This window comes from Bactrocera oleae, chromosome 3 (genome assembly GCF_042242935.1).
Source record: "Bactrocera oleae isolate idBacOlea1 chromosome 3, idBacOlea1, whole genome shotgun sequence".
Taxonomy (NCBI): Eukaryota; Metazoa; Arthropoda; class Insecta; order Diptera; family Tephritidae; genus Bactrocera; species Bactrocera oleae.
In genome coordinates this window covers 18,814,263-18,836,430 of record NC_091537.1, presented here as the reverse complement: position 1 = coordinate 18,836,430, position 22,168 = coordinate 18,814,263, and the positions used below count along the sequence as shown (strand labels likewise).

Genomic DNA, 22,168 nt, shown 5'->3' with positions numbered 1-22,168 from the left:
GTTTATTTGGCCGAAACTAAGATTTGGAGAAAATAATAATTTGTCCGGAATGAAAGCTAGTTTTTATCATATTACAGATACTGTTATACATGTATTTATATTGAACAGTGCTTTAGCGCTTATACTTGAATATACCTATATCTTAATATCATCTATAAATGAAAGTACTCTTGATATTAAAGCTTTCTCCGAAGCACATTTTCTCTGACCTTGAATCCAACTCGCTAACATTGTTATTGCTCTCACAAAAAATTGTTTGACAAAAGAGTAGTGCCGTAAGCTAGGGAGCAGAAAATATGCGAATCGAACATGACTATTATACGAGTATGTCTTAAGGATGTGATTAGTCGAACGGTCCACTTGTTGGTTATCATACTCATTTTTTCATATGCTTTGTTTAATATTGAGCTTTAACTATAGGCACCTAAACTGACACTATTTTTCCATCACTCGCGTATTTATCAGGCACTTTAGCCGTGTTAAGCAACAGATCTGCCTTGAACGCAGCCTCCATGGTGCTTTTTTTTTTTTGGTCTGCTTATCGTAAATGAAAATTCCCCTATTTCGAAGTTAGCAAAGTGATATACTTATCGCCTAAACTTCACTTAAGTGTGCACACTATTTGTTTACTTATTGTTTATTTAGAACAAATTCAATGAAGTTAAATAAGTAGTTTGGCTAATAGGATTAAGTTGTATTTTTGCTTCTTATTCCGATTTCATAAAAGTGCCATTATTCAATCCAAAACAAACCCAACAAACCATTGAAGATGAAAAAGGAAAAGTAATAACAAAACGAATGCATAATTGAATCCAACCTTATTCTAAACAAGTAAATACTAATTTATGCCTTTGGGTATGCATTGTGCAAGTGTTTGTGCAGCTTTGTGTTTTGAAAATTAAACTAGTTTCTCTATTCTATTATGCTACAATTTTGTTGAATTCAAATTAAGGGGGGGGAGAGATATATTCATGGATTGCTGTTTCCGAACCCAAAGGCCACGTAAGTTCATGCAACTTATACCAGCAAACACGAATCATGCGTGTCAACTTGTTTAGAGTGTTGTCGTTGGTACAAAATATTCTCTTAAATAATAAATCAAAATATTCTATGAAGTAGAAATGTAGTGTCTTACATTTAGTACATAGGGGGTGTACTTCAAGGAGAGAAAATGGTGTATTAGATGAACTTGAAAGTACATTCTCTTATAACTGCAATCTTGTTTAGACGGTCGACACAGGTCAGCTGCTAGTTTCTGCTTTGAGAGCAGTAAACAGATAGCAGCACTGCATGTATTAATACTTTTTTTTTTTTAAACTGTCAACACAAAAAGCACCAATTAGCCGAAAAGTCGGCAATCCAACTTTTCTTCGTCAACGCCGAATTCGCATGCCGTCAGTTTTAGTATTTAATCCTGTCAGTTGGTTCGTAGTTAACATATAGTAGAGAATCTTTTTTTGTTGACACTCTTTATGTTGTCGGCAACATTTGTCTGTCCTGTGGCATTTTGCAGCCAAACATACACATACACACACATACGCACATATGAAATGTTAAATTCCTTTTGATTATAATTTCATTGCTGTTTGCTGTCCGCAAATAAATTCATTTGCCTGCCAGCCAGCAAGTCAACTGGCAAGCTGCTCAGCCAAGCCAACACTATTACGCCATAGCTAGTCGAATACCAAGTAAACAACTGCAATTTTTATACTCTGACAACATTTTGCTACAGAGTATAATAGTTTTGTTCCTTTAACGGTTGCTTGTATCAACTAAAACTAATCGAGTTGGATATAGGGTCCCTGATAATTTATATATATATATCAGGGTGACAAGACGAGTGTTATTTCAAGTGACTGTCTGTCTATCCGCTCGTCTAAATTTGACGACGGGCGAGGCACCGCTCACATTTAGGTGAAAACCGAAAATCTCGGAACCTACTCGACGGATATTGACCATATTTAGTATCCCAGATACCGAATATGTGGACCCCAGTTCCAACGGCGAACATTTTATCGAAAATATCGGTGAATCTGTGAGATTTAAATTCAGATCAAATCTTTTCCTAATAACAGTAAGCCAGGTATATGGTAAAAAAGGGGAATAATTTTACCATATGCCTAATATAAAATTTTCAAACTTCCGGGTAGCCTTACTGTAGGTATTACGTATTATTCCCACTTCCATATACGTACTACATACAATGATTTTCGTTTTGCTAACCAGCCTTACGACGAATATGTCGTTCAGTTTGTGACTTATATATATATATATATATATAAAAGTGCTTGAAAATATGTTCTTAAGTATAGCTGAGCAATGTTCAAATTGATGAAATCAGCCGGTCCCTTTCTCTGCCCCCAACATAGCATATAGGTATAATGATGTCTGGCTTTTCACTTAACTTTAAAACGTACAGGTGGGTCCAAATGTGTGATATTTTAATGAATCTATGTGGACAAGTGTACTTAAAAATTATTTGGTTTACCACTGAATATAAATGGAATTGGTCTAGACTTTGGTCTAAACCTTACATCCCTTATATATAGAATTTCGATCCACTGTTTGACATTTTTCACATCAACTTAATATATTAATTTTTGCCTCTGCGGTGAGTTTATGTCACATATATTTAATTTGCGGAGTATTTTAATATAATATTTGCTGACGCGAAGTAAAATTTAGTAATAAAAATAAGTGAATACATGCCCCTCAATATATGTAAGTCAATAAGGCACCAAATTTGATTATGATCCATTCACTATTTCGTCGAATAATCAATGTTGAATTCTTTCGCAACATTTTTGGTATAAAGTTTTGCCAACACCTCTAAATATTTCGCAAGGCTTTGAATGTTGCAAGTTGCAAGAGTATAAAATGTTGTCCTTCTTTACTTGTTATTTATAAAAATGTACACAAGTATATGTATATACTTTTCTTAAAACCAGAAAGACTTAGTTATTAAATTTAGCGTTTTTTGTATAAATTCATATTAAAGTTTTTTGGATAATTCTTCTAGCAATTTTTACCAAATTATTTTATTACAATCAAATATATTACTAAATTCTAACATTATTACTTTAATATTGAAATTTAATAATGGTTTATCACCTGGTATAATTGAGAAAAGAATACAGAGCAATATTTTAGAAAAAGTAAAGTGCATTTTTCACATTTCATTTAATCATTTTTCTTTCAAATTTTTGGCTGTTGTATTTATTTTTCGTATTTGCCACATTTCCTTTAAAAAAAACTAATTAAAAACTTATTTAAATATTGCGTTTTTGGTGCGCACACAGTATTTTGCATATCTCATATATACACATATATATATATATGTATTTATTTTGAAGTATATGCATAATCATACCATTTTTTCGGGGTATTTTGTATTCGCCTAACGCTTTAACTAGCAAGTATCTTCAAAAAATATTTTGTTTCATAATTTGGTTAGGAAAAATATTTATTTTAAAAATCTTATATATATATATATACATATGCATATATTTTAACAAATGTGCTACACAACCTACAGTTTTTTTAGCAACTAAAATTTGATTAAAGATACTAGAACTGACTCAACAAAATTGTGGAAGCAAGTTAGCAAGTTAGACTACATACATATATGTATTTCTTTCAACATTTTTCTTAAGCTGAGCAAACACTTTTAATGTATATGTTAGTATATTATATGTGCATCGCATCTACACCGATATCTACTTAGCTAATAGCGTAAGTCCATTATATGGTATCTAGAGGTGATTACTTTAAAGGATACAAAATAGATATTCGTGAATAAATAAACACTTTTTTAAGAAATACAAAATACGCGTTACTTTTTGAACAGACCTCGTACATATGTATATCTATATATAAACAAAGGTTTATATACTTTCAAATCCATTAATGTCTGCTACTTGTAGTGTTATATTCACACATACGCACATACGTAAATATATATAATAATATATGTACTTGAGCGTAAAATATTTGAATCAAAGCTTTTTGTGCATTTAACTCATTTATATATATTATCACCTATTCTTTATCTATTAATGCTTGCATACGTAAAGCGGATATAATACAGGATGTTACGCTCTAACGGAGAGCGCCTGAAGTAAGTTTGTATTGTATTAACGAAACGACACGTAAACATGCATATACACACACTTCAGATAACGCACAATTTCACATGCATATATACATACATACACACATACATACAGACAATTAAAGTTAAATATTATTGCAAGGAATTACACTAATATCCTGAAATAGAATTATTGAACCAAAAATCGTTTATTTACATTTTTGATTTATTTTATCGGTTTTTTTTTTAGTAAAAAGTCCTTTTCTTTAATTAAAACATTAGAAATATTATACATATATATTAAATATTTATATTACAGTTACTTTTGCCTATGCAATTATTTTAATATTAAAATGCGCATAAATATTAAAATTACGAAATTAAAAAAAAAAAACGAATTTATGTATATAAAGTTTAGTTTAAAGTATTTTGATAATTTAAAAAAAAAAAATATGATAAAATTTTTTAATAATTACAGTTTTTTTTATCTTTTTTATTTAATTTTTTTTTTCTTATTCCAAATTATTATTTTTAATTGCTAATTTGATTCCTTTAAAGCATATAGACAATTAAATTTTTTTAAAAAAATAACTTAAATAATTTTAACTAAAGCTTTAGCTAAAATACAAAATTAGAACTGCTTTAACTCCAATAGCTCGAGCTACAATTCATGTACTTTATATTCATTACTCACACAAAAAGCGATCCAACAGCGCCTAATCAAATGGCTTGATATGATAAGATCGCTGATATTTCTTTGACATTACAATGCCAGTAGCACTTAAATGATCGTCATTATATTGAGAACCAAAAAAATTCTGCAACATTTGTCTGCACTCGCTCGTCATAAACGGTAACCGATTTCAATTACATCACACTCTGACTCCACAGGATTCTTCGCGCTCTATACCGCCATATACTCGTACAGTGTTTCACTTAGTTAACCACCCGCCAGAAATTTGTCTCATCGCTGTTCTGTACGAATTGTACGAATGTCAAACACAATACTTGATTTTGACAGCTAGTTTGTATATATAATTCAAGTTCAATATACTCTAAATATATTAGAACTTTGATTTAACCAAAATTGTATAGACTATGTTATTAAGTACCTATTTATGTATAGGTTAATCAGAAGAACATGAACATGTTCTGTGAAGGTACATAAAAGCTCTTATACTGAGATCTTTCGTTGCAATAGTTGAGTACCGCTCAAAAATGCTTTCATTGTCAAGATAATAATACTAGTTTACATAATTTTTTTTCCTCTAAAAAAAAGCTTACGTCTAAAAAACATTTATTTTAATTTGTTACAATATCTTTAAAATTTAAAAAAGTCTCGCATTTATGCAAAAGCAACTAACATTTGTTAAGTTAAGTTTAGAGGTCGATTCTAACAGCGATCTCACTTGGACAGCTTAGACAGCCTGTCCGTTGTGTCTAGCAAATCAACAAAGTGTTGCGAGCCTATCACAAATTTTTTTAAGGCGGCTAATGCCAGTTTCGTTTATGTCTCCCGGTTCGCTGAAAACTGCCGAGTTTTCTACCCTCAGTCTTACAAAAGCTTGACAATGGAGAAGAAATTGCCTGGTAGTTTCCACTTCGCCTCAAAATTAACTAAGTTTTGGCTAAAAAAAAAAAAAAAAAAAATTCTTAAAAATTTTGGCCAAAAAAAATTGTCTAAAATAAAAAAAAAAATTGTTAAAATTACTGTAATAACTAGAAAAAGCCAAATAAATTCAGAAGAAATTCAACAATATTTGTATATTTTAAGATATCGGTAATAATGAAATTTTTTTTAAAGATTCTTTTTTTTATTTATTAAATTTGAATTTTCTTAACAAACTAAAAAATAATTACTTAGAAACATTTTAAATTTCTAATAAATAAATTTTAATAAAATCTAAAAAATTAGTTTTATTTAAAAAAATTTAATTTTTTTAAACTTGATATTTTATTTAAAACAAAAGCAAAAATTATATGTATATATTTTTAATTCTTGTTTAATTTTAATTATTTTTAAATGTAAAACAGTTTTGTTTTTTAATAATATTGTATATTAATATATACATTAGTATAGAATATTACTGTTATTCTTTTTAACTATTCCAATTCCTAACCAGTACTAACGAAATTTGGTTATTTTGCTCTTCTCTTCGCAGATTCACCATATCACGACGTAAGCGGCCTACCCAACCCCTATAATATGGAGCATATGGAACAGGATGAAGTGATACCACCACAGCAGCACATGTCACTGAGTTATGATGACAGTTTCGAGGGTGAATACTCGTCGACGCCCAATTCACGAAATCGTCGTGTCATACGCGAAATTATCGTCTAATAAATAAATAATAAACATAATAGAAAGTGAAATGAAGGTAAACCGTTATACATTAGGTATAAATTACAACATGTGAAGAGAGAGGGGAGAGACATATAGAGAGTGTGTGTGTTGTGAAAATGTGCAAAAAAAAAGTGCAGCTAAGCGAAAAAATAATTTAAAAAATAATGATTGCGTGCATTAAAGAGCGAAACACATACACACACACACACACACATAACCAAGCCAGAAATATTTAACGAAATGTTTTATAAATTTTTATGTGTTATTTTTAAGAAAATAAGTAATATATACAACATAAACGAACTTTACAAAAGTGGAGTAAAATCAAAATGAGCACCGTCAACTTAATACTACGTACACACAAATACATGCATACAATCACGCACGCATACATACATTATCAACGCACCGCACACACACACACTCACACATAAGCAAATTTGCACTGAAATTTCAGTCGAAAAAGCCGTTATACGATTTCTCTTGCAAAAAATATTAATTAATTGAAAATGCAGCAGTTGCAACGGGTGGCAACATCGGTTATATATGCAATGTAATATATATGTAGCAAGCAACATGCCGATTATTTGTGTAAATTTTGCATGTTTAAATAATGTGTGTGTTTTTAAGCAACTGCCATAAGTTGCTGTTTGCCATTTGCAGTACACGCAGCTTTCTTTTGTACTTTTTTCACACTCACTCACACACTCACGCACACATTAATTTCATATACACTCGCTCACGCAAATTTCTCACCCAATCATGCATAACATACTATTTGCACTTATTGAATGCGTTCTATGCCACACCAACTAATTGTATTTTTTTAGTCAACGAAAAAAAAAATTTTTAAATTCAACGAAAAGCGAGAACTACGACAACAACATAAAAACAACGTATTTGAAAGTTGCCATTTTTTTATAACTTTTAGTATATAATTAAAGTATATAAGTTAAATATTATAATTTTTTTTATATTATTTTACGAAAAACGTACTAAAATCTGCTACTAGCGAAAAGTGTAAAAGTAGTAGTAGTAGTAGTATGAGTAGTGGTAAAAATGTTGGCAGTAGAAACCGTTATTCATTTATATTTTAAAGCTTGCTTGTAGTGCCAAGCGGAAAAACTTCAAACGTGTGTATGTATATGTGTGTGTGTGTGTATGTGTGTATGTCTGTGTGTGAGAGTGAGTTTATGAGCCCGCGTGCGACATATGCTGCTGTGACAGTGGCATCACCATTATCCATATTTTCGACTGTAAACAAAGCAAAATATAACAACAAAAAAAACCAAAAAGTAAAAAAAAAATTGTTAAGCAGAAAATAGTGTGAAAAAACCAAAATGCAATTAAGTGCATGTGTACTTAAGCGTAAATAAGAAGCAACATCTGCCAAGTTTACTAAATACTTATTAATTAGGTAGCTTAGCAGCGTAGTGTGGAAGAGCGAAAGAAAAAATAAAACGTACACAAAAAACTGCATAGGCATGCATTATCGAATTTCCCCAAAACTACAAAAATACATATGTATGAATGTAGGCATGTATGCATGTATGTACATACATATGTGTATTCAAAAGAAGGTGTAATGCTTGAAACGAAAAGATGAAATCTTTGCATAATTATGAAAAACTGCCAAAACGTAACCTAAAAAAAAACCGAAATATAGCAGCAAACACTTTTTAATTTCAAATTCAGGTTTACTTCTAAAAAAACAAAATATATGTATAAAAATATTTTTTTTTACAGATAATTTTATATATTTTTATACAAATTTTTTAATATATTTTTTTACAACTAAAAAATTTGTATAATCGATTTTTTGCGCTTTTTTCTAAAAACATGAAATATTTTTAAATACTATCAATTTTTATTACAAATAAATCAATATTTTCGTTCATTAGTAAATATAAATAAATTTTTTTCAGTGTATTTCAGTTTTGTTTTTCATGCAAAGATTTTAATATGTTTTAGATGCCAAAAATTAAAATTTCTTTTACAAGCACATTCATGTTATGTACATACATGCATATAACATACATGCTATATAGTATGAATATACATATGTACATCTCCTTTGACAGATCACAGCATTTTAAATACCCAGAAAACTGTTCGGAAAATTAAGTTGTTATTACTAGTTTGTTTGCATTTGTTCGAGACAGCACCGCATTTAGGAAATTATTTGAAGTTTGTTGGAACAAGAAAAAAAATTATGTTGCAAAAATTGTGATTAAACGCCGCTTCCATAATTTCCTTAAGTATTACACACCTAAAATTGCAAACTAAAAAATGAAACTTTATGTGAAAGCGCTTTTTATGAGCTTTCATAACACAAAATTCACCGCTGTTACTAAAATTTTTTAATTGTGCTTTTTTTTTATGTTCGAGCTTTCACTTCGTTAAATTACAAATAAGTAGTTGGTTTTAAATGGAATTTTCTTTTACACAGTTAGATTTACTTAAGTTTGTATAATTGCGTAGTATTTTGCGTTGCATACTGAATATGAGTTATTATTTAGAATTGAAGTGCCACACTTGTGTGAAAGTGAAATAAAACATAACAATTAAACACTTAATAAAAGCTTAAGTGAAATGTTAAAGCAAATCAGCATCAGTAAAGCGTACGTTAGCTGTGCAGCACATTTTAAGCTCTGGCATAATTAAAATCCGTAAAAAAGTATTCTCAAACATAACGAACATATTGTTAAGCTTTCGCTGTTTGTAAGTTCGGAAATATAATAGCCGATTACAAATAAATCAGCAAACTGAATTTAAATTCAAAAATTTTGCTATGAACTTTTAAAAGCATGAATGAGTTATTTTCAAACCTTCGAAAGCTTTCTTTTATAAAATTTTCTCATAAATTAAAATTATAATCTCCACAAAATCGTTATTTAAATCAGCCTATGTTTACTATAAATATTCATACAAATATATGCACCCTCGTTCTTTTCTTCTAAAATGAAGCTATATGTAGCTGGCGCTTTAGTGGGCTACTGAGCGAAAGCTCTAGTAATTAACTAAGCTTTCATGCTTTCGTTCGAGTTGTAATTACGCATTATGTCGTTTTGTTAATTGAAAAGAAAATAATAAATAATACTGTTGCGCGTGGCAATTTCACTAAAATGCGCTTTTATTAGAAACTTTCCATAATTTTTGTTTTATGAAAGCTTAATGTATAGTGTTAAAAAGCTTTTTCAACTATAAATGAAATTTAATATTTCGGAAAAAATAATAAACAATAATATTATGTTTGGTAATTTCGCCTAACAAGCTGTCACTTTCTATGCAATTGTCCTCGAAAGCTTAAGGTAGACTATTTAAACTTTTACACCCTGCGCGCGTCTAAAGATCTTTCTCAACTATAAATAAAATTTAATTATTGTCTTGTAGCTTTAATATTTGCTTCAAATACAAACAGTTTGCTTCAAGCTGAAAATGTGCTGCCGAATAGAAGAAGAGTGCAAAGTAATAGGAGTATTAATTTTTTGATACTAAGATGAGCTGGCGAAATGTGTGTTTTTATTTTAATTTAATTTATAACTTTTTTTTTATTACTTTATGTGTTTATTTAGTTGACAGTTTTTGTTTTCAAATGTCACAAGTGTGAAAGTGCTTGCACTCAAGCGAAAAGTTCAAAAGTGGTATATTCAGCGAGCTTTTGAATTAAAGCTCCTAATAACTTTTTTGGTTTCCAAAATGTGTCTAGAAATAATTTTGTAAAAAAATATATGTGCTCAAGCATTTTTTTTATTAATTTTTTTAATGAATTTTTTTCAATTAACTTTTTTTTTAAGTTTTACACCCACATTTACAAAGAAAAAATTGTTGGGAAATTTGCCTGCAAAATTAACTTTAATGAAATTAATAAAAATCTAATTTTTTTGCGAATATTTGTGTAAATTCGAGAGAGAAAAGTTTCGTAAAAAATAACATTTATTTGAAAACTTTATAAAGTGAGAGTTTTCATGCAAAATAAATTTTTATAAAATGTTTTAAACATTTTTTATTTTTTTTTTTTTGGGAATGTGTTTGTAAAGTAAATGAATACGTCTGTAAATTAAACAAAAAATTATAAAAAACACAGCATATTTAGAAGCTTTTGAAAGTGAAAACTTTCATACAAAATAAATTTTTGGAACATTTTTAACATGTTTTTTTCGCAAACAAATTTAAAAAAAAAAATTTAAATAATGATATTCAAAATTTATTTTCTTTTTAATGTTTTAAAAACTATTTTTTTTTTTTGAATTTGTTATTTATGACTATTTATGGTATTTTTTATTAACTGGTTTTTTAATTATATATATTTTTTATTGTAGGTATATTTTTTTGTTTTATTTTTGTTTTGTTACAGATTTTTTTTTTTATTTAATTTTTATTTATTTTTTTTTTTTATTAATTTATTTTTTTATTAATTTTTTTTTTTGAATATTTTATACACTTATATAATATTAGGATTTATTAGATTTTTGATTTTTATTTATATTTTTTTTTCTATCTATGATCAATTTTCAACTTTCAAGCCATTTTTTTGTATTCTTATAATATTAATTATTTTCCAAGTTTGAAGATTTTGCACACGGCAAGTTTTTCATTGCAAAATCCGCACACTTTGCACTCAACTTTTCAGAACTGTTGAATTTCCTAGCGCAGTTTGTGCTTAGTACTTTAATAAATGCTTTAAATGAATTATTGAAAATAATTGCAAAATAAATAAATATACTTTTTGGGTATTAGCACCAAAACCAACAACAACAATATCGTGTTTATTTGGTTTGTGTTATAGAAATAAAGGTAAAATTTTATTAATAAATTTCTATAAGTACTTTACTAAGTTTATGCACTACTCTAAACTAAACTAATTAAATAAATTTACTTGAATATTAAATAAAGTTAAATAATTTGCAAGTGCAAGTGGCGTTTGCGAAGTAAAGTGCATTTATGTTTTCGTTTTTCTAATAAGTTTGTTTATTGAATATTTTTTACTTAGTTAAATTTGCTTTTAGTGCTAAATTAGTTGTTTTAAAGTTAATCAATTTCAATGGCAAAATAACAAAAGCAAGAAATTTAATTATTTTTTGCAAAGTACCGTTATATGTTGAACACAAGACACTTATAACAAAAATAATTTAAATAATTTAAAAATGAAAATTTAATAATGCAAAATGCTAGTTAAAAAGTAAAAGAGAGTTAAAAAAAACACAACAAACAACAAAAACACGTAAAGTAAACATGCGTTAAGTGTAATTTTTTTCTAATAACGTAACTTAAGTGAGCAAGTAAATGCATAAACTGCATAAGCACTTAAATATAAGTTAGACTTAAGCATAAAAGTGAAGCAACAACAACAAAAACGAACAAAAATGTGTGTGAAAAGTTAAATAATTGCTAATAAATTGGCTAATTGATAAATAAGTGCATATTAAAATGCCAGCTGTAATTTAAATATATGTTACACACATACTCACACACACACACGCATACACCGCCAACTGTTAGTTAATGTAAATAATAACAATTAATAAACACACACACACACACACCTACACATACATATTTGTATATGTATATTGTAAATGTCTGCAGTTACTTTATATATACACACACATCTACCCAATCACATACACACACGCAAAAGCGAAAGTAAAGAAGCAAAAAATTTTCGAAATATGATGAACATTAAATTTATTATTAATTAGTAAAAAAGCAACAAATTTAAACACTGAATAGACGTCGAAATGCAGCGAAATGTTTGCTATTTACTTAAGTATACTTACTTAGCTATATATATACAAGTATATATATATATAATACATATACATAAATATAGATAACTTTTAAGTGCATACTATACAGTACGAAGCGAGATGAAATAAGAAAGAAAAAAAAAACAAAAAAGAAATATTTTAAATAAATAATTACTTAATTAAATGTAGTTAAATATGAATATGAAAGAGTTGCGCGCCTGAGGATGCTTGAGTTGAGTGCGTACAAAAACAACAACAACAACTTGCATAAACGCGCGGCAACGCAAGTGGCGTTGAGTCACACATAAATATATATATATACATGTACATATGTATGTTTGTATGTGTGTACTTAAACGCATGTGCGTATGTGTGCGCTGTGCCGCCATCCTCTAGTTAAACTTATTACAATTAATGAGCATCTCAAATATAATATAATATAACTATATTTCGTTTTTATTTTGTAAATAGTTATATTGTAATTTTACGTTACACGTACATGCATATATATGTGTGTGTGTGTGTGCCTTTTGTTTTGCGCTTCGGTTGTCATACAATTCTACTTCTACTACTTATATATACATGTAAACAAATTTTATATATTATTTAACAAAAACAAACATTTTTTGAATATGAAATTTTGCTTGTAAGTCGTATAAGTTATGTAAACATATGCATAAACATATATATATATATATATACATATATATGTATACACACACACACGCATATTGTGAATTGTAAGAATCTCTTGAAATTTGAATAAATATTTTTTTTAAATATAAATATCGCATGCAACTTTTATTTGGAGCTCTCACTGTACAACTTAAAAAGAGGTAAGTGCTTTTAAAGGTTGCTGCATTCAGAGCTGGATGGAGTGGAGTGTAAAAAAAATGTGCCTATATGTGTAAGGCATTATATCCACTTGTGTTTAATTAGTCCTTCGATCATTACCTGTGCCTATGTATCATATTAATATTTTTGTTTTGGTTTTTGGACTTCAGAAATTTTCGAGAAAAAAGGTTTACTCACCGCCAACCACCTTTTAGTGAAGATCCTTCTGGAGATCGGTTACGGGAACAAGGGAGTTCACGAATTTTGAAAATGAGTCGCCCATTTGTAAATACAATTTTTTTTGTTTTGTCCTTCAAAAAAAAAAAAAAACTAATGAAAAAGCACGTTTATTCTAAACTCTTAAGCAGTAACAACTGGAAAAATTTTCTTCGTTAAAAAAATGGTATCTAAGTTTTATTAGAACTCCGGATCATCAAAAAAAAGTATATATGCCTAATATACTAATTTTTTCTGCCACCTTAAAACCAACCAGGTGAACAATTTCTAGCAAGAAGAAGAAGACAAAAGTCAAAAAAAATATCAGTTGCACCCGAAATACCAGGCGAACAGACATATGCGGTAAGTAATCGCAGTCAGCACATAATTTTTGCTGCTCCCCTTTACCTTTCCAGTAAGCCAACCATAAATATATGTTTTGATTCTTAATGCGTTCCACACTAGACATAAGGATACCAAGAACTGTTCTAATGCCGCAAGAACAAAGAAAAATACCATAACTATCCAGCTCTGCTATGAGTTATGAGCGCCTGGTTGTTTTTCGCTTCGCAACTACAAGTTACAAAATATCTACGGCGAAGAGGAAGAACAAAAAAAAAAACAAGAAACGACAAATACCAGCTTTGCAACAACACACCAGGCGATCATGAAAATGTGCAAGGCTTTAAAAGGCTCACTTTAATTCGCATGCATTTCCATAAATATAACAACAAATAGAAGTTCCATATTTCACTGGCACTTCACTTTGTTTGAATTTCCAAAAACATAACAACAAGTATAAGTTGCAAATTTTTCTCTCAATTTGCAATTGCCTTCATCGTTAACCAAATACATATGTACCTTTCTCAGTTTTGGCACTGAATGCCCTGGTTTTGTTAACGAAAATTGAAAGGCAGAAAAGTCAACAACAAAACCATTGTGATCTGAGCACAAATAAATTTACTTGTTTATTATTATGGTCACTTGTTCGCATGGGAGTTCGATTAGTTAAAAATTCTACGAAATTTAAAAAAGAAAGATTAAATTGAAAACTAAAAAAAATATTTAAAAATATTATTAATTTCTCAACAAACAACCAGGCGTTCATAACGATCAGCAAGCCGTTTCGTTTTATTGATAATTGCTTTGTAATTCTAATGCAAACTCATTTCCATAATGGCAACAACAAATTATGTGTTTCAAATTTCCCTGTCTCTCAAATGTGTAATATTCTCCGTTAGTCAAATTCCTTTCGCAGCTGTTGTAAAAAATTTAGAATGCACACTCATTTTGCCTATAGGAATTAGAAGTCAACAACAACGATTACGAGCTGCGTGCATAGTGAATTGCTTGCTGTATTTTCTGATTACCTGGCACAAGGTTGGCGCTGGATTTATCTAGTTTTAAAAGAATTGTGAAGATCATAAAAGAATGGGATGGATGATAAAAAACAACTTATTTTCGCTGCCAACAACCAAGTCAACCAACATAAGGATATAAGATCTTTAACGATATCGGTTCCTTGTGCTTAACAATTATAGTTTCAGCGTTGATATTTACAGGGATTTGGTTTAGAATCTAAATAGGAATATAAAAAAAGAATATTTTGAGCGCCGAATTCTGCTTTCTCAACTCATCTTGCAGTACTTGCCAACTTATTAGATTTTCATAAATTATAGAAAGCCTCTTGAAAAAATTGTATAATTCTTAAGTAAGATCACCTATCCTCATAAATCAAAATTAATAAGTAAACTTTATTTATTTTGCGCTCCCAATTACCAGCTTGTTTATTTGCATCGTATTTTGGAGCAGGCGATCATATCGTGATTCGACGAGAGTTAATTGGGCTTTGAAAATAAACCAAAATGCTGATTTTATCCCCTTTCATCCTCAATATTCTGTGCGCCTAAAACGGGACTTAGATTCCCTATCTTTTGTTGTTTTTTGTATAAAACATACATAATACAGACCGACCATGTTAACAGAAATCAGGCAACAGTTGACAGCTTTCAATCATCCTTTCATTTTTGGAGGCGTATGAAATGCGAGTGCAGTGCGCTGATAATAATTATGTAAAAATGTTGAAAATAAAAACATAGGTATATGATATGAACATTATTAATATCTTGTAAATTCATAAAGTACAAGAGCACTACTTGAGAGAACTTTTCGCTTCTGCTCTGCTTCACACTTGTACTGATCGCTTATAAAAAAAAAAACAACATACGACTACCCAAGCAGCAGGTCGCATTATTATGTAGCAATACTTACGTGCATACATACTCGTATATGTACATATATTTATAATTTCCAATAAAGTTCCGTACGCATTCGTTTCTATTTCCATTTGTTCCTATGCAACATGCATACATAAGAGTACGGCTCGTAAGCAGTTATTTTCTCAGTGTTGTTGCGAATTGTACTTACAGCATCATTAGGTATGCTAAAGAAAAGGCAAATGGAATTCGCAAAGCAAATAAGAGCAATACAGTTTTGTTTACAATATTTGCTGTTGCATTTTTGCATGCATTTCACTTATGTTCGCCTGGTGCTTAGTGGCAGCGGGCAGTTAGTTGACAAATGTTACTTATTCACTCACTCCTTTCCTTTCTATACAGTTTTAAGAAAATAATCAGATATATGTAAGATAAAATATAATGGCATACACACTTTACGGGGTGACAAATAAATTTGAATATACAAATAATAATAAACGAATTTCTTTTATTTTTGAAGAATATTATTTATTTATTTATTTATTTATTATATTGAAAATAACGTTATATATTTATGTAGCTACTGTATCTGGGTAAAACTTTTTAAATATTATATTGTAATCTTGCTGTAACCTCTTAGTTGCCACAAGAACTTTTGTACATAGTAAAATTTTGCAAGTTTAGAAAATTTTAAAAATCTAATAAGAAATTTGCATTACTCATTTTCACATTTGCGTAAAAAATTGAGGAAGGTTCGACCAAAAGCAAAAGTAAGAGCTCGTCATAAATATTACCATTTTTTATTCTTGATCGCTCAATGAATGACAAAAAATTCGATGATCTCATATATTTTCAGAGATTGTAGCGATACCTGACCTTCGCCGTTTCCTTTGGGGTTTTACCAACATCGTAGCAAATTTAATATACCCAGTTCATTATACGAGTATTTGTAATTATTTGAAAAATTAATTTTAACAAAGCATTAAAATGGATGGACAGAACCGTTTTCACCAAGTTGTTGGTAGCTGACCTACAGCTAGTTTGATTATTGTGAACGTCATGAACCATGTATGTGTATGTTCAGACGAGGTCTTTTTTGCTGCCCAGACCGGTTGTCGTAAACGACGGGACGACAAGGAAAGACGCTCGTGCTCGGGTGGCACGCTTTGTATTCCTTTCCGTAACAACTCGCTGCTACGCAATATGGCATTCATTTTCAATTTGAAGGTCCTTTTATGGTTGCAACAGCGTTTGGTTTCATAGGAATATTTATATTGTGTTCGGATATTTAAATGTTATTACCCTCTTTTTGTATGTACTATGCATATATAAATGCAAATATACATAATATATAATGATAATGAGCGACAAAAGAATTTTAGTCTGACCTCTGTCTATGCTTACAGATATTACAGCTGACAGTTGCCATTTCATGTTTTGGTTCGAAACTTATCAATATTCCTTCTTTCGGTAAAGTTGACCAGAACTTAACTTACAGTTGGTTGCTAACCAAATATTGAGAAAACCATATTTCAACAAGTTGCTGATAAAGTTTTGGATAAGCGCTTAACCAGTAATTGAGAAAACGGCCTTAGACCACTCTTAAAATTTTTTCGCCTAAAAGTATGCAATATTTAAGCAACGCTAAGCTTCTGTTATATATCTAAGACTCTGTTATATGATCTAGGTAATAAATAAAGAAACACATACAATATAATTCAGATTCAGTTGTAGCCATATAGTAGATAAATAAATAGTTGTAGTAATTTCAGTTAGATGGAATTAAATTAAAAAAAACGTATTATTTAAGAGAAGGTTTAAGGTTTCGTAGACTGATTTTACAGAAAAATGTATATAATAACGCTTAATATGCTGAAAAATTGTAATACTCCTCTAGTATTTGTACAAAATTTTAAATAAGCCTAAGGCAGAAATTTAAGCATAAACCAAAATGAGGGTGACACCCTCCTAAACTTGGTTTTATAAATAAAAATTTCAGTATTCTGTTGAATAAAATGTTAAGTAAGAAAAATATTTGTTTAAAAATATAGCTTACTGGCGTTGTCCCCGCGCTTGACATTTTAAAGCAAATTATTATTTGAAATTTGAAAGAAAAAAATATGGTTCTAGGAACTGTTTTTAAATAATTCTGTTTTTGTACAAATTGTGTTGTCTTTGCAACCCTTATTAAATGTATAAATAGACATCTGTTAAAAAGTAAATAAATAATTAGGCTAAAAAATTAATGCTTTTTATTTAATGAGGACACAAAACGTACTTTAAGAGCCAAAGTCCGGTATTCCAAAACGATGTGAGTTTAGAAATTAGCAACAATCGCATTGATGTCGCAGGAAATGAGTCGGAACCTCATGTGAACAAAACTAATTTAAATAGTATGTTATTTTAATTTCTACATAAAAAAAAGTTCACATATTAGTTTTTTAGTAGAAATCCAAATAAGCAAGAACAAGAAAAGGCATTCACTTCGGCTGCACCGAAGCGAAGGTGCATATCTTCCTGCATAAAAGCGTATAAAATATCTTTATCTTGATTTTGATCGGTCACTTTGAATGTCAGCCATAAGCTATAGTAGTCCGATCTGAGCAATTTTGCACTTGCTTTGCGGTCGCGCTAAATTTCTTGAAGGTATCGTGTCAAATAAAAAAGTTTTCCATACAAAGACTTGAGTTTGAACGATAAGTTTATGGCAGTTATATCCAATTGTGGTGCGATACTGGCGGTTCCGACAAATGAGTAGCTTCTGGGAGAAAAAAAGACTTCCGCTAAATTTCACATCGATATCTCAAAAACTGAGGGAATAAGTCACGTAAATATAGACAGACAGACAGACGGTCGCACGAACATGGCCAAAACGACTCAGCTCGCCACGCTGATCATTTATATATAATATATATATACGTGAAAGCGTCGGGGTGGTTCGCCCTAATGCAAAAGTCCCAAGTAGAACTAAAAAAACGAACGATTACTAATCGTCTGGCCCTGTTCTCAATTTAACTCATGTTAGAAAATAATTTGTACTGTCAATCGATTTGTAAATGAATACCTTTTTATATACAACTATGTACATATAAACAAACATACAAAGCTAAACATTTGAAACGAAACGTTTGGTACTCACTCAGTTCTCAATCGCAATGTAGGCTAACACAAATTACGTGCCAAGTGACCAATGAAGCGCAGCGTGGACAACAAAGCCGAAGTGCAATGCACTCTTGCAATCTGTACACGGTGAACCAATAATGTGCAACGTGCAACAATGACCAATTTGCCACAAAATCATCGGCGAACTCGTGAAACTGTGGCTAGCGTGACAATGGCTGGCAGGCAAAAGTGTATGTGAATAACTTGACCCTTCACTGAAAAAAAGTAAATAAAAAACAATAAGAAACCGATTAGACGACGATAACTAGCAATTGGTGTCACAATGTTTACAATGAAATGTCGCCCCTCGTGGGTATGCAATGAATTTTACATGCGCTGTTTTCGGAAAAATGGAAATAACTAACGATGATACTGAACGTTCAATTGTTAAATACTCGTTTGAGTGTGGTATGTGCAGCGTTTAATTGTATAACGGTTCTTGGAAAATATTTAAAAAAGAATATCAGGTGCGCACGTAAGTATGCAAAGGGTTACGCCTTTGTAGGTAAATAATTTTTTACTTGGAAAAGGTCAGCTGAAGGAGGTCAGATTTTTTAACAAATTATAGGAAAAGCGACGACTTTTTAAGTTCTTTTCAGTTACTTTTATAAATATTTACATATATTGATGTCTTAACGAGTTCTTATTGTATTTTTCCTGGAATTTGATAATGTTTTCCAAGAACTCGCTACAAGGACTTGAAGTGCGAATGTCACTAGCTAGAGCATTTTTTACAATATTATTGAGAAATTTCAATTAGGACAACAACTCAGTAAACAAACATTATTTACGAATTTTTACAAATGCAAAAGCTTTTCGGGCCTTTTTTCAACCAAGTCAACGGTCCGAACTCAGTCAGTTGGGACACGCACGATAAAATGCAGGAAATCTTAATTCCTCACCATTATTTCACAGATTTTGTCTTCAGCAACTATTTTTTCTTCCCAAGACACAGTGGCTCGTTGGCAAGAGATTACACTCAAAGAAGAAGATCAAAAATGGACACAATGCATGTTGTGAAAGTTTCGAAACTTTACACAATCGAATTGGTATCGAAACGTTGAACCACTTTTAAACTGAAGCCTTAATTTCATTCTAAAAATGTTCTCTCATTGCCAAGTAATAATCTAGGGATTATAGTTCTACTAAACTATAGGAAGTCTAAAATAGTATCTTTATTATTTTCAGCTCTTATCCATCTTAAAGAATGCTTGGCGTATAAAGCGATAAATAAATTTGCCACAAAGTGGTTTCGAATCAATGGAGCTGAGACTATATCCTGGCTTACTCGAAATCCAGCACAAAGTTAATGGTTTGATACAAAAATTAAGGCGTGAGCATGTTAAACGTTAAAGAATTGTGGGAAGACTTGGTGGTGGGAATACACTTTGACTCACAGAACTACAGTAGTCGTAGCTAAAAGTAATATAAAAATATAAAAATCAGTGCTCCTTTTTAGAGTATTTTCTCTTTTGTGCTGTCCATCTTTGACGCTCGTCCAATCAATACTGGGTCAAGCAATTACAAAACCGTCTCAGAGGTACGAAATCTTTCTAAAGTCATATAGCATAACCCGATCGGAACCCTCATACAACGCGAGATACAATTTACTAAAGAAATCTAATGGATGAATAAGGAATTTCTTTTTACCAGACCCTAGATATGGTATTTTATCCACAGGGTTCACTTCTAATATAATATTTTAACAGCAACTATATAATTTTTATACCCTGAACAGGTTTAAGTTTGCCGCGAAGTTTGTAATACCCAGAAGGTAACGTCGTAGACACTATAAATATATATATAACAAGTAAGGAAGTTCTAAGTTCGGGTGTAACCGAAGATTTTATACTCTTGCAACTTGCAAGGATCAAAGCCCGGGAAATTACTTCAGGTGTTGGCAAAATTTTATATGAAAAGAAGTATTGATTCGATTTAACCCATTTTTGACACAATAACATACTATTATCAAGAGTTTAATTTATTTATTTTATTATATGAATTTCAATTATATATATTTTACATTGACTGATATTTTCGGTACAAAGTCAACTATAGGCACTGAGGTCCACATATTCAGTAAATATTGGCTTAAACAGTTTTCGTTCGACTTAGACAATTTTTGGTCACAAGGAGGCATACTTTAAACCCCGAAAGTGGACAGCGAAAGAATCAGATGGAATTTAAAATTGTGTTATATAGGAAGTAGGCGTGGTTTTAGTTCGATTTCGCCCATTTTCGCACTATAACATAGAAATATGAGAAGAATGTTATGTACCGAATTAAGTTTAAATCGGTTGAGCAGATCACAAGATATCGGTTTTTACCTAAAAGTGGGCGGTGCCACGCCCACTGTTTAATTTTAAACGCGGTTCCTATAAAGTCATCGCATACCATCAAAGAGATAAAATTTAATGTCTCTGGCGTGTTTAGTACTTGGTTTATCGCGCTTTTAGTAATTTTTAAAAGTACCGTTATATGGGGGGTCGGGGGGGTTGTCACCCGATCTCCCCATTTTCACACCGTCGATAGATATGCTAAAAAAATTTGTTCAGAGTGAATTTTGTTATTATAGCTTCAGTTGTATAGGAGATATGCACATTAAACTTATAAGGGGGCGGGACCACGCCCACTTTAAAAATAATTTTAACTGCAGATGCCCCTTTCAAATGTGATCCTGTGTACCCAATAAAAGTCTTGTATCTAATTGTGGAGCTTACTTATGGCAATTTATTTGTTTTTGATTAATGGCGTTTTGTGGGCGTGGTAGTGGTCCGATTACGCCCATCTGCAATACCAACCGTTTCATTCTACCAAAAAATATGTGTACCAAATTTCATAAATATATCTCAATTTTTACCCAAGTTACAGCTTGCACGGACGGGCGGACGGATGGACGGATGGACGAACAGTCACCCGGATCTCAACTCGTCCCTTCATCCTCATCATTTATATGTATATAACCGTATATCTAACTCGATTAGCTTTAGGTGATACAAACAACTGTTAAGTGAACTATTATACTCCGTAGCAACATGTTGCGAGATTATAAAAATGAACAGGGTGACCAGCTGAGTCGATTTAGCCATGTCCGTATGTCTGTATATACGCTAACTTGTCTCTTAGTTTTTGATATATCGATCAAAAATTTTACGCACGTCCTTTTCTCCCCAAGAAGCTGCTGATTTGCTGGAACCGCCAATATCGGACCACTATAGCAAATAGCTGCTATACATATATACATATATAGGTTAAAACGTCGATACTAGCAGGGACATACATATCTACTTTTATCACAAATGAATATCAATAAAAATATATGTATATGAATATATATAATATTACACGCATATAGTATGTGTGTTTTTGTAACCGTAGAATGCGCAATTATGCTGACGTTGCATGCAGCGTACACTTCACTACAGCATTCATTAGCGCCGAAAAGCGAAAATGTGACAAGTCAACACTGTCATGAAACCCAAACACGGCAGTAAATAAACAACCAACGTTGAGTCAACCAAACAGCCAAACCACCAACCAGACAGTCAGTCAG

The 22,168-nt window shown here is 30.7% G+C and overlaps 1 protein-coding gene across 5 annotated transcripts in view; it reads left to right on the top strand.

The window, feature by feature from the left end:
• ed (hemicentin protein echinoid) overlaps window positions 1-12,975 on the top strand; it is a 250,656-nt gene extending 237,681 nt beyond the window's left edge. For all 5 annotated transcript variants that reach the window (XM_036366815.2, XM_036366817.2, XM_036366816.2 and 2 more), the window contains one exon: window positions 6,253-12,975. In XM_036366815.2, coding sequence (XP_036222708.1) covers window positions 6,253-6,434 — 182 coding nt within the window. In that variant the 3' untranslated portion in view covers window positions 6,435-12,975. The remainder of the gene's footprint in view (window positions 1-6,252) is intronic.
• Window positions 12,976-22,168: the final 9,193 nt, after the last annotated feature.